Source organism: Cydia amplana, chromosome 23, assembly GCF_948474715.1.
Source record: "Cydia amplana chromosome 23, ilCydAmpl1.1, whole genome shotgun sequence".
Lineage (NCBI taxonomy): Eukaryota > Metazoa > Arthropoda > Insecta > Lepidoptera > Tortricidae > Cydia > Cydia amplana.
This window is the reverse complement of record NC_086091.1, coordinates 6,921,058-6,935,448: the sequence shown is the minus strand read 5'-3', so window position 1 is coordinate 6,935,448 and position 14,391 is coordinate 6,921,058. Positions and strand designations below refer to the sequence as shown.

The window sequence follows — 14,391 nt, the reverse complement described above, 5'->3', positions numbered from 1 at the left end:
TAGCGAAGGACCGAAATAAATGTATGGACCTTGGATCCGGAATACATTTTGCCTCAAATAACGTAAAGGTACTTACATTTTTATAAATGTACCCTACATAAAATATCATTATCACCTAGCTTTTCCCGGTTTTTTGCCACGTCCCATCAGGAGTCTACAGTCCGCTTGACATCAAATCCCTTCGCGTAGGCTCTAATTAATACGAAAGCGGCCTTATAGGGATCTTGGTGGCCTAGCCAAGGTGACAATCGCTATCGCTACGACAACGAAACGCTTTGTATCTCTCTCGCTTTGTCTCTCTATCACTCTTCCATATTAGTGCGACAGTGACAGTTGCGTTTCAATCGCTACGGAGCGTAAGCGATTGGCATGTTGGCTACGCGGCCTGTTCGGTTTTCTCGCGAAGTTTTTCTACACCGAAAAGCTGGTTGATCTTTGCTTGTCCAGGTCATCCGCATGATCCAGACCCTGGAGGAGGAGTGCGTGGACCACACCAACGTCATCCGCTTCTTGGTGTGCGCGCTGCTGCTATTCTTCGCATGCTATTGCCTTGCTGCAGTACAGCAATGCGTCCTCTGCTACGGGTATTGTATATCGCACTGCTGGGCTCAAGCCTCTTCAAGCTGGTTGGTCTGTGCTTTGTCCAGGTCATCCGCATAATCCAGACCCTGGAGAAGGAGTGGAGAGGAGAAGGAAGGAGAAGGAGACCAACGTCATCTGCTTCTTAGTGTGCGTGAATTATTAAAAACAAATGAATACGTATCCGAGCCTCAAATCCTATGGCACGCTCACCGCAAGCAAGACACTTAAATATGTCACTTTTGATTGAAGCAGAGCAACCAGCTTGAGACGTAAGAGCCACGTCCTTGGAATTACGGTACAGGCAGCAGCAGAAGTTGCTAAGCGGGCGAGGTGATCAAAATTATCTTGACACGCTCTTATTCTCTTAACAATAAAGATCATTTTGAACACCTGGCCCGCTTAGCAACTTCTGCAGCTGACTGTATCTACTTCTCTGACAATCGAATAACGAAGAAATTAGAAATAAAATTCTGACTCTCAATGTTCGCGGAAGTCCTCAGAACTTTAACATGTTGTTTTCTTACAGATACGGCTTATGCCAAGTCAACAATTTCACCCACGAGCCGTTCTGGACGCAAGCTCCTCTAGACGACGAGGACAAGAACGTCTTAAACCGCCTGTTCTTTAGCCTCTATTGGGCCATGTCAATACTTACCTTCACATGTGAGTCAAATGAATCGAAATATGCTGCCCTAACTAAAACACTATGCTGCCGGATGCAAACGTCCAAATTATATCCAAATCAGTGGGCGTTACAAGTTCAGCTTTGAAATATGGCAATGAAAAATAGAACCTCAATTGTTACATGTTTAGTTAAACCCCTTTTATTGAGGATATCGTGTTTAGTACGGATCTATAGATCCGTAATTTAACATTTCAAAGGTGTTTTTAAATAAAATGACTTAAATAACACGTCAAGATCGCTTACCTTCTTACAAATGCTAAAAAAAAAACGAAGTAACTATAGACTCTTCGAAAACGAATGGTTTCGGAGAAATCGTAGAATTTGTGTTTTTCCTGAAGCTTGGTTATAACCAAGACCAATGAAAGAGAACCTTCAAATGAGCACGCTTCAAAACACAAAATCTACGATTTCTCCATTAGGTTTTCAGTCATATATTATAAGCTACTTCGTTTTTTTTTGCATTTGAAAGAAGGTAAGCGATCTTGACGTGTACACCTTTGAAATATCAAATTGATTTGCATGTGTCCAGGTCATATAGAGGTGTTGAAAGAAGGCTCTGCGTTGAACATGTACACTACGATTCTGCTCGAGATATGCATCGTGCTGAGTATCACTATCGAGGCCGTGTACTCCGCTACCATCATGGTCACGGCTTTCAGGTTTTTCTCTTTCTATTCGCTTGTGTCCATTAAAAGAACGAAGGGACGGAGTACATTTCCAAACCTTTAGAATTAAAACTACCAAGGAAACATAATGCTCGAGTAAAAACGGTGAAATTTTTATTATTATTTTACTTTATAAGAAAGTACGTTACTTACCTTTGATTAAACCTCTAAGTCTTCTTCAGGCATCCACAGAGAAAAAAATTCTATGTATATATTTTTTTATTTTTTAAATGTATCGTTTTTCAGAGAGAGCTTCGACTCGTGCATCGCAGACGCGCGCAACTTCCTCATCCGCCACCAGGTGCCGCTGCAGCTGCGGCAGCGTTTCCTCGAGCATTTGCAGCTCTGCTGGGACACCAGGAAGGCACGTTACATACACTTAACACACACACACACACACACACACGCACACACACACACACACACACACACACACAGAGAGACACACACACACTCTAGATACACTTGTATTAAACACAGCTTACTCTCCAGGTGTTGCAGGTGTTGAAGTTTTATCGAACGCCTGCAGCTCTGCTGGAACACCAGGAAGGCACGTTACATACACTTAACACACACACACACACACACACACACACATACTACACTTGTATTTAACACAGCTTACTCTCCAGGTGTTGCAGGTGTAGAAGTTTTATCGAACGCCTGCAGCTCTGCTGGAACACCATAAAGGATTAGTAGCTACGCCTGTATCAGGCGGAACTTCTCCAGAATCTCCAGATCTTGCGGCTCAACTCAAACATTTATGGAGTAAATGGTCCACAAGGCACTTTTTCATGACGCAATTTACATACGCAACCCAAAAAATTCGACGACACCTTATTGCAAAATGAAGGTTGACATATTTTTGCTATCTAAACAGCATCCATTATATTTGTTATTTCTCGCACAGGCGTACTCGATGACATCGAAGCAGAGCTCTGTGTTCTACGACCTGCCTCCCCACGTGCACCAAGACATCCTGGCCCGCCAGCGGAGCAAGTTCATCCTCTGCATACCCTTCATGAAGGTCTGTACAATCACCAGCTCTCCAGGCTAGCCTCAATGGAGTAACCTTAACACACTTTTGAATAGAAATACAAATATATAACTTGAAGGTTATATATAGCTTCTGAAGGTTGTCTGGAAGAGATCGCTATTTAGCGATAAGTCCGCCTGTTGTTACCTACATTTTACTACCATATCTTTTGTAAGTAGTGTGCAATAAAGCATTTTATTATTATTATTATATCGATTACCTTACGATTTCAAACGTATAACCTTTCAAGTGGCATATGTCATATTTGAGTTGCTGGAATTTCGATTTTATTTCAGTTAATCGAATTTCAGATTTAAATGACTTAAATTGTCCGGAAGCCGGTTCCTGCCTGTAAAAGATTAAAATTATTCAAAGAATTGATTTCTACACGGTTATATAAAAAATTTACAAGATGACCGAAATCCGTGCATTGAGTATGCATGCAGGCGTGATAATATTGTAAAATCAGGCAATATTTGCAAAAACAGAAAATAAGTTAAGTAGTATTTAGAGATTTAGAAGCTATATCCAACAGCGTCTGGCTTAATGGTTGGCTTCTAGAATGCTAGACTTATTATTTAGCCTTTGTCGACTCCCCAGCTACTAAATAACGAAGAGTTAAAGAATGTGTCGTCCAACGCGCGCATATTCTACTGCGCGCCGAACGAGATCCTGCTGAACACTGGAGACATCAGCACTGAGATGTTCATCATCAAGAAAGGCTTCTGCGAGGTACAGTCACCACATGGGATTGTTATTCCATTTAGGGGCGTCCCTTTATTTATAAAGTTTTAATGTATTGTTTGTCATATTATCATTAGTCTTAAAACTAAAACCGTTCACTTTTCGGGATTTTCGTAAGGTTATCCTATAGATATATTTTTTTCACCTCAGCAGCTCGAACAAGGGTACTTTGCTACTTAAAAACAGTGAGCAAAATCGCATTTTGCTCACTGAGTGAGACGAAATGAGCAAAATGCGATTTTGCTCACTGTTTTTAAGTAGCAAAGTACCCTTGTTCGAGCTGCTGAGGTGAAAACTTAATTGTTGGTATATCTTAAGAAAACATGAGTGAATAGGTAAGTGATGAAGAAGGAATACATTTTTCGGGTTCTCTAATATGTTCTCACTGCTGAGGTGAAAAGTTTTGTGAACTACACGAGATCAAAGTTATTTACATCTCGTGCGCTTTTGAGTCCCTTACTACGCTCAAGATTCTAAATTAGATTCACTCGCTACGCTCGTGAATCTATTATAGAATCTTTCGCTTGCAGGGGACTCAAAATAAGCACTCGAAGAAATATCAAACTTTGATCTCTTGTTGTACAAATAACTATATATTTTGGGAAAATTCTATAGCGTAAGTATTGAACAACCAATTTAGCTAGGACCCTAAATGGCGAAACAATTGCGGAGCGTGATGGTACGTTACTCATTCTGCTGTATATCACAAATTTTATTGTTCTACCTGTATATTAAGCTACTTACCTAATGTTGTTTGCTTGTCTTCCAGGTTTTAAACCCCGATACAAAAGAAGTGGTTGGCACGTTGATCGCCAAAAGTCATTTCGGAGTTCTCGAATGTTTATTTCGTAAGTGTTTTTAGGGTTCCGTACCCAAAGGGTAAAAACGGGACCCTATTACTAAGACTCCGCTGTCCGTCCGTCCGTCTGTCACCAGGCTGTATCTCACGAACCGTGATAGCTAGACAGTTGAAATTTTCACAGATGACGTATTTCTGTTGCCGCTATAACAACAAATACTAAAAACAGAATACAATAAAGATTTAAGTGGGGCTCCCATACAACAAACGTGATTTTTGACCGAAGTTAAGCAACGTCGGGCGGGGTCAGTACTTGGATGGGTGACCGTTTTTTTGCTTGTTTTGCTCTATTTTTTGTTGATGGTGCGGAACCCTCCGTGCGCGAGTCCGACTCGCACTTGGCCGGTTTTTTTTCGATTTACCTCGTTGTAAATACTACTGTATGTAAGTATATCATTGGTGTTATGTTTTAATATATTTACGAGGCCAGTATGTAAATTCCAGGTTTCCCAGCTTTCTATACCGTACGGACGACAACCCACGTGCTAGTATTCACCATCTCCAGGAAGTATCTGCTGCAGGCGCTAGAGGTGCCACAGATAAAAGACGCCATCAACTTTGCTAAAGAACAACAAGTGAGCAAGCTTCTTATTTTTGATATTTTTCTTCTTCTTGTTGTGTCATGTCCTCATCGGATGTCGGTGACCATCTCTCGGAACTTATTCCTATCCTTTGCCATTCTGATCAGGTTGGCAGCGTCATTAATGTGAGCCCAGCTTTTAATATTATCCATCCAGGCTAGCTATAGATGATATTTTGCGCTTCCATTTAAAGGACAGTTATACCGAAAGACTTGAATTGCATAAAATAGCTTACCCTGTAGTGAAGGAATTTATTGAACTTTCTAGAGACGCTGTACGTCTTAATCTCAAATCGTCAAACTTTCAGGAATTTGTCAGTATGTACCTATTTTGTTGTATGAATAATAGGAAATAATTAACCGACTCTATATAAAAAATTCGGCTCATTATTAGTAACTGTAATCTTTATCCTTTAATATAAAACAATTTAGTACTCGCAGATGTATATATCTGCTTAATAAAAAAATGTTTAGTATGGGTTAGCACCATGTTCCTAGTGAATTCTCAATGTAACTTGGGACTCCGGATAGAACATTCTTATCGTAAATAAATGTAGCTGTGCGTCTCCCTAAGGCGTGTAATCAAAATGGAAGGAATGGAACGATTCGCATGCTTATCTGGTAAGTTTCAGTAGCTCAGTTGGTTAAGATTGAGTCCGAAAGTTCGCTAGTTCAATACTTACCCGAAACAGTGAATTTTTCAATTGTTCCTTTAATCTTTTAACCGCCGTAGACTGATATATAAGACATACAAAACCGGGCTCATTTCGCCGCTGTCTGATAAATAAGACAAAACTTCGTGTATCTTCGTACCCCCCGGCGACACGAGCACGCTCGATGACGTATTCTATGGCGGTTAAAAGGTTAATATAGAAAAATTGTAATTTTGAATAATTTTACGGTTTAGACTCACTTGTTTTAAGTCACTCGCGCGACATGTTTCGGAGAGCCTAGGTCTCCTTTCCCAAGCACTAACAGTGCGAGCAGCGTTCACGACGGCCGTGTATCGCGTACTGCGGCACGCCGCGTCGCACGCTGCGCGTCATGACACATCCGCGCACATGTCGCGCGAGTGACTTAAAACAAGTGAGTCTAAACCGTAAAATTATTCAATGTTAGTATGTCTCACAACAGTTTAAATTCGAATAATTGTAATGTTTGTATTTAGGAATACAACCGGCTGCAAATTCCTCGCGAGCCGTTCGTCGCCTACCAGCCACCGCTCCCCGTGCCCAACAGGCAGCGCTTCGTGTTGTGCAGGAAACACGAGAAGGACTCTGCCTTTCTCCAGCCGTTCAAAAAGTTTGGATTCTTTTCCATTTTAAGGTGAGTTTTAGTAGACTTTTCGTGGCTTCGCTTAGTAGATTCACACGTATCTGTCTAATATAGATTCAGACTACGTGTCTGTAAACTGTCGTTATCATATTAAACCGCATAATTAGCTTAGTGTTCCAGATTATTTTCGACAAAGTAAAACTTTTAGTCATTTCTACGTGGACCTATAATGAACACAGAAATACTTTTAATTTTATATAATCGACCGTTTCAGAAACGTATTCCCTCGTTTCACGTTCCGGCCGGACAGCACTCTGCTCACTCGCTACGAGGTAAAACTTTCTAGAGTCTGTGCGGAAAGAGAAGAGTCGAAGAATATATGGGGCCCGATACATTCTACGACTCTTCTCTTTCTGAACTAAGAATCCCAGTTTGTATCCGGAGCCCGTACCATGAGTCACTGACAGTGTCAAAACTGACATTTACGCTATCGAGAACGTAATTTACTTTCTATACATCTCGTTTGCACTAATATGCGAGTACGAGCGAGATGTATAGAAAGTAAACTACGTTCTCGACGGCGTTTATGTCAGTGCCAAACTGATGGTAGCCGTACAAAGTAATTTTTGCAGTATTGCAGTTATTTTTGATTCCAATATACTCGTAGATCGAAATTTAATTTAATTTTGTACTTTCAAAAGGAACTCAGGATGGGACATGACTGACAGGAGATAACTATGCCGTACTAACAAAACTTGTTTGCATTTAGCTACTTTTTCTTTCGTAATTGTCATATAAATTATAATGTTGTTGTTCCTAACCAACAGGTTGGACGCTCGTTCTGCGCAGTCGCCGGCACGTTCATCTTCCCGTGCTACACCTACATGGTGCTGCAGTTTCCAGCGTTGTACTACGTGGCACTTATACTCGACCTATCGGCCTATGGCGACGTGTAAGTATATAGCAGAAGACTAGTAGGCTGTAAGAGCTTTAATTTTCCCGTGTCTCTTAATGTTCGAATTTAAACTGTTGTGAGACATACTAACATTGAATAATTTTACGGTTTAGACTCACTTGTTTTCAGTCACTCGCGCGACATGTTTCGGGGAGCCTAGGTCTCCTTTCTCAAACACTATCAGTGCGAGCAGCGTTCACGCGCGACGGCTGTGTATCGCGTACTGCCGGCCGTGTACGCGATACACGTGTGTCTAAACCGTAGAATTATTCAATGTCTCTCAATGTCTTTTTCTCAAAAATGGACGGCAAAGTCGACGTTGCCGGTTAAAAAATAGGTCGCGAAGTGCGTAGTTTATGGTCATTCAAAAAATTAAAAAGTTAAAAACATTGCAGTCTCGATTTCGGGACTGCAATGTCGCATACAAATTCCATTATTTAACGAGTTCCAAACTTTTTAAAACTTCAAATGGCCATATCAAATGAAGGCATAGGTCCCTTAAACAGCCAAACAGATGATCAGCACTTATTATTATAAAGCCTATAACAGACTATCGCACCGCACCGCGACCTTGGAGCGTCGCACCCATAAGTGAGAGCGAGAAACAGATATCTCTTTCTCGCTCTCACTTATGGGTGCGACGCTCCAAGGTCGCGGTGCGGTGCGATAGTCTGTTACAGGCTTAATGTTGGTACCGCGACTATTTAGGTGTCTCAAATAGGTTGGCGTATTTTCAGCAGAAAAATACACTTCTTTTTTTTTTAAAGGCGGCAAGCTAATTTTTTTAATGGTTGTATTTTTTTCTGTGAAAATTAATGGAAAATTAGAACGTTGCTTCTGTAAGTTCTGTAAAATATTTCTATTTCTTGCACCATTTTTGAGAAAAGCACTATATATGACTCGGCTGGAAGGCTACTTGCTGGCTTCGGATTCAATTAAACGGACTCCCAAGGTCGTCCGTTTAAAACGAATCCTCAGCCTGCAAGTAGCTACTTCCGAACCTCGACAATAATGTACTATTCCACAATGTGTAGGTACTTTTAGGGGCCTCTTCACAATGAGCCAATACCAAACACAATAACCTAACGTGGTACAAGAGTTTTTTTAACAACCTGTCTGACGGGACAGAATAACAACAAGAAATAAGTAGGTAGTTGATTCACCCACATTTCATGGTTTGACCCACACTCACATACCTACATTTACAGAATATTCCGCCTGTTCGTCGGCTTTTTTGACGAGAAGGGCATCCTGGTGTACCACCCGGCGAACACGGCCGCTCATTATCTTCGGGGCGCATTCATGTTGGACCTGCTCGGCTGCCTACCTCTGGAAGACCTGGAAGTGTCCATGAAGTATTCTTACGGTGAGTACATTCAGCTGCAGAGAGAGGTGAGTCCCACTGCAAACAAATTTCTATGCAGAGGGAGTCACCTCTCTCTCCAGCTGATGTTACAGTGGCGTTCAAAAGTGCATGGATAGATGTCGACCGTAATGTCTTAATATTACGGTTGAAATATGTCCATGCACTTTTGAACGCCAGTGTACATGAAGGGCGTATATATACATGCTGATAGGATCCTCTCGAGTACTCTCGACTCAATGTATCTGTGACACCGCAACGCAAACCATGGCACATCTACTGGTGCCCCGCTCGGAGCTGGATCTGAGGGACGCGACTAGGGCTATCAACACCGCTGCCTACTGTTTCTACATAATTTTATACAAACCTCACGTAAATTTTCTTATTAATATTTTTTTCCGTGGATCGTTTTTTCTTCTATTAGACAACACACCTACACAACTATCGATATCGACAAAAAATGTTTATAACTCTAGCAAGATTGCGACAGCCTTTTGTTTTGCCGCGAAAATTCCGGGCCGTGGTGATAAGATCCGTGAAACCATCAAATTCTACCCAAGTATGGTCCAAATCCAAAACTAATGCGAATATCTTTGTTGAGGTGTGAGTATTATTTGAATTACGCAGTTTTGAGGCAACATATTTTCATATGAAGCTGATATGATGATTTGTCAGGAATAGGGTTTGCACGACGGATCCGAAATGTATGAGAAGATCCGCGGATCCGGATCCTGATCCGGATAATTTCATATATTCCGGATTCGGATTGCAAACCCTAATAGTCAGGCAGGTTTGATTAATTTTATTGATCCCGTCAAACATGACTTATTGTTACAGGTGACCTGTACCAAGTGACTGCTATGAAGCAAGCTCTGATGCTGAACAGACTGCTCCAGCTGTACCGCCTGCCCGGGACCTTGGACATGCTGACCAGCTTCGTGGCGCGTCGTGACATTATAATAGTGTACGTACAATAGTTGCTAAGCGGGCTGGGTGTTCAAAACGACCTTGACGCGGCTTTATTGTTAAGACCACAGAACAAGTAGAATGGCGATGCGAGCAGGGTACGTGTCACCGTGGGGTTTCGAGCAAACGCTCGCATGCTACTCGCCCGCGCTGACCTAAAATGAAGTAAACATGCCTTTTTGCGCCACAATAACGTTTAGATTAAGAAGCCAGACGTCAAATCTGTTTAAAGGAGGCGTATCCATTCACCACGCACACAAGGCACTAGCTAGTTTTTACTACCGTTACGCGAGTGTTAGTAAATGTGGAGAGGAACGAGCGGCGACACCGGTTCCGATACTAACTGTGCGCGATAGCCATTCTAACCTTTTTAATATGTTCTGTGGTTAAGACAATAAGAGCGTCAGATAATTTTGAACACCTCGCCCGCTTAGCAACTTCTGCTGCTGAGCGTGCTCGTGTCACCGGCGACGAAGTCACACGAAGTTTTGTCTTATTTATCAGACCGTAGCGAAATGAGCCCGATTTTGTATGTCTTAGCACCACTTGCACCATTCAACTAGCCCGGGATTAACTCGTTGAACCTGGAGTTACCATGGTTACAATTTGATACTGGGTTAAAGGTTTATCCGCTTAACCCCGGGTTAATGGTATGGTGCAAGTGGCCCTTATAATATCAGCCTACGGTTAAAGAGTATTTATCCTTCTCCAGATTCAAAACTATCCCCATCTTCCTAACGATCCTGAATGTTCTGACGGTTTGCCTGATCTTCTCATCGGTGAGGATATACCATTCGGAGGACCAGACCCGGTGGGCCTTCGTGCCGTTTAACGACCCCGGGGGCTCCTGGATACACCTGTATAGTAACGCTTGTGAGCATGCTTTCACTTTTTAACCTTTTACCAGGCTGACATTCCAAAATGACATTCAAATGTCAGTCTTACTCATCGAAAATAGAACATATGTTTGAATAATTCCCTCTGCCTTAGGCCTTATGAAGGCTTAAGGCGTTATTCATAAACGTCTGCTAAGTTAATCAGCTGATGATCGTCGTTTGTACCTCTCTATGGTATAACAACAGATAGGGGATAACGATATATAAGTATTTATATGGCTACCGGTGCTACCACAAACACCGCGCCTAATTTATAGTCATATACGCATTAAATTACGCATTGAACTTGCATACAAGTATATAATTTATTGAGGGTCCCGCACACATCGCTGGCTCCACAGAAAACCAGCGTTGACCACGGTAGTCGTGCCAGCTGCATTGCTGAGTGGAAACCATTTCGGCTTCACATCTCTATTTCCACTGCTTTTTTTTATCTTTCTTGGCCTTGTATTTGCTGTGTTATTTGTATTGATGTGTTGTCTGAATAAATGATTTCTATTCTATAAAATCAAAGTTGTTTCACCCACAGACCGGTTCAACGTGACGGAGACCCCTTACAACCTGCACGTGAGCTGCTTCTTCTGGATCGTGTACGAGGCGACAACGACAGGATACAACACCATCTCCCCCTCTAACCTCAACATAATGAGCGTGCTGTTCTGGAGCATGGTGCTCGGTGAGATTCTCTAGTTTTTTTATACTTGGTGAATCAAATATTGTCAGTAGAAAAAGGCGGCTAATTTGAAAAATCGCGGGTTAGCAACACTACGTTTGAGTTGTTCGAAAATCGCGTATCATTTATATCTTACCTGTGGAAATGTTTTGTTTACATTACCCGTATTCACTCGCTCGAAGGTCACCAGACATCCCGATAAGTTTATGAGAAATTTGTTTCACAACTTGTCTGGTGTATTATTTATTGATTGGACAGAAAATATAGGACAATATACAAATGGCGGACTTTCAATGATTTCAAAAGTAAAGATGCATAGATGGATGTAACGGATGTGGTTTTATCGGAACCGAAAGCGGAACCAGATGTTTTAAATTTAGTTTATCGGAACCAGAAACGGAATCGGAACCGAAAACGGAACCGGAACCAGAACCGGAGCCTGAGTCAGTACTATCAGTAGGTATACATTACACAACACAACACATACGAATAGGTACTTTAAATTCAAAAACACGGATATACCAGAACATCTAATTACTGCAGCACGTGGCAAGCGGGGCTATGAGCGAATGACTGGTATAAACCTGTTTGTTTTTGATGTACACCGCTCATGTCCCGCTGCCACGCTAATAATTGACATCCGATATAACTTCCGTTTCAAAAGTAACGGAACCGGAACAGAAACGGATGTGTAATACCAAACGGAAGTTCCGACTTAACGGAAACGGAAACGGAGCTCCGTAACATCCCTGATGCATACAACACAGCGCCATTTGTTGCCATAAAAAGCGTCCAAGGGAGCTCTCATATCAAGAACTTTTGGTCCTACATGATACATCTCTTATGTATTCTTGGGATTAAATGTTGTGTCTGAACATACCTCTTTTGAACAGGTTCTCTCACAACGATATACATGTCGGTGCGCATCATCAGTCTGCGGGCGAACGTGGACAGCACGCTGGCCACCTACCAGGAGCACATGAGGGACTTGCTGCAGTTCATGCGGCGGGAGAGGCTAGATAAGCAATTGCAGAAGTACCTTAAAATCACATACATAATATTATAGTCAAATACTACAACTATTGTTCACAAGTTCTAACTTCTTCCTCCCGTTATCCCGGCATTTTCGGCGTGGGAGTCTGGGGTCCACTTGACAACTAATCCTAAAAATTTGCGTAGTCACTAGTTTTTACGAAAGCGACTGCCATCTGACCTTCCAACCCAGAGGGGAAACTAGGCCTTATTGGGATTAGTCCGGTTTTCACACGATGTTTTCCTTCACCGAAAAGCGAGACTGATAAATATCAAATGATATTTCGTACATAAGTTCCGAAAAACTCATTGGTACGAGCCAGGGTTTGAACCCGCGACCTCCGGATTAAAAGTTGCACGCTCTTACCGCTAGGCCACCAGCGCTTCATTGTTCACAAGTTCTATAACATTGGTTATATATTATGTGATATTTTTGTTCCCTCTACATTTTCGTTGTTTAAGAAATTATTTATTCTTATAAAATGCAAAATTGTGGCCTTACGTTAAGGGCTCATTTAGACGGTGCGAAAACTTGCATGCGTGTTTCATTACATCGCGTTATTTGATCGGTCGGCTGAATTGATGTAACCTCAATGGTCTGCAATCTGCAATGTAACTAAAATCGTATACGAGTTCGCGCGCCGTCTAAATGAGTCCTATGGTGATACGTAGAGTATCACAATAATATATTTTTGTCACGTTTTATTTCGCGATTGCAGAGAAATCATGGACCACTACGAATTCAACTGGATAAAAACTGATGGTATAGACGCGCGCAATGTTCTCAAGCTTTGCGATCAGATCACTCTACGGAGCGATGCTATAATGCACCTGTACGGACCTGCATTCGCTAAGGTATTACCTTTTGGACGCCAATGACCGATATATCCGTACCGTAGGTTCAACGCCAAAGACCGATTAATCGGTCACAGACCACAGAGCAACATCGACCTACGTGCATATACATAAAGTTGAACTTCAGTTTTGACAATTCAATGATGTGGCGTCTGAGTGACAGCTTTTGTGTTTGATACGGCGTGGAAAAGGTTAAACTTACCTTACTACAGATGTGCAAATTACGGAATTATTCTACAGATGTAGTGCATAATCATTTTCCATCGAATTTTCACGGAAACGTACCAACGTGTCTTGCTATTTCAGTCAGTATCGGTACAAAAAGTACTGAGGTTGACTGAAGTAGCATGACAAATACGAACGTTTCCGAGAAAATATGGATGATCCGATGGAAAACAATTATGCATGAAATGTCTACATGACAGCGTAAAACATCGTAATGGTCTGCATAACAGCATAATACAGACAGTGCCCATTTCTTTTAATAGTATGGTGTTAAAAAGTGACACTTATTTAACCACGTGGATAAAGCCAACCAAGCCAACAAGGTTCTTTTAGGAAGCACTATAACAAAGAGCGACTTATGGTAGACAAAACAGACTTAGGTTCACTTGCACCATTCACTAACCCGGGGTCAACCGGTTAACCTGGAGTTCCATGGTTACCAATACCAATTGACCCTGGGTTATCGGTTTAACCGGTTAACCTAATTACTATTCATAAGTGCTTGTTGCTAGGCCAACATGAATAAAGTATATTTTGAATTGAATTGAATTGAATTAACCCCGGGTTAGTGGGATGATGGTGCAAGAGGGTCTTAGAAAAATAACTTAACATATTCGGTGCGGCAGCGCGAAACCCAAACTTACTGCCAGTGCGTTACGAGTCATATACTTCCCGTATTGAGAAAGCCAAATTTGCGGCACGACCTACATTTTCCCGTACCGTGTCCTGACTTTAAAGGTCCCTACAGACCTGGAATGTTATCGATTTGAACTAAAAGTCATTGTGATCAATAGACTATATCCTTGTAGATCCTCAATAGACTGTATATACAGCTGCCATCGCCTGCGGATCTGTATAAAATTCCAAAAGATATAGGCATTTTTCAATACCCTTAATTTTACGGGAATTTTAACCACCGCCGCACCGGGGGTAAGACAACCGCAGATAGCTGCCTCACCGGCGGAAAGTCTAATACGGTCAAATGCTTCCCGTAGCGCAG

At 41.8% G+C, this 14,391-nt stretch overlaps 1 protein-coding gene across 1 annotated transcript in view; it reads left to right on the top strand.

Annotated features, from left to right (window-relative positions):
* LOC134658649 (uncharacterized) overlaps positions 1–14,391 on the top strand; it is a 48,609-nt gene that overhangs the window by 20,780 nt on the left and 13,438 nt on the right. Inside the window, exons 17-33 of the mRNA XM_063514301.1 lie at positions 448–584; positions 1,109–1,245; positions 1,797–1,926; positions 2,179–2,296; positions 2,843–2,959; positions 3,569–3,700; positions 4,482–4,560; positions 5,016–5,146; positions 6,320–6,477; positions 6,701–6,758; positions 7,254–7,378; positions 8,590–8,747; positions 9,582–9,708; positions 10,423–10,583; positions 11,136–11,282; positions 12,173–12,314; positions 13,031–13,166. Coding sequence (XP_063370371.1) covers positions 448–584; positions 1,109–1,245; positions 1,797–1,926; positions 2,179–2,296; positions 2,843–2,959; positions 3,569–3,700; positions 4,482–4,560; positions 5,016–5,146; positions 6,320–6,477; positions 6,701–6,758; positions 7,254–7,378; positions 8,590–8,747; positions 9,582–9,708; positions 10,423–10,583; positions 11,136–11,282; positions 12,173–12,314; positions 13,031–13,166 — 2,193 coding nt within the window. The remainder of the gene's footprint in view (positions 1–447; positions 585–1,108; positions 1,246–1,796; positions 1,927–2,178; positions 2,297–2,842; positions 2,960–3,568; positions 3,701–4,481; positions 4,561–5,015; positions 5,147–6,319; positions 6,478–6,700; positions 6,759–7,253; positions 7,379–8,589; positions 8,748–9,581; positions 9,709–10,422; positions 10,584–11,135; positions 11,283–12,172; positions 12,315–13,030; positions 13,167–14,391) is intronic.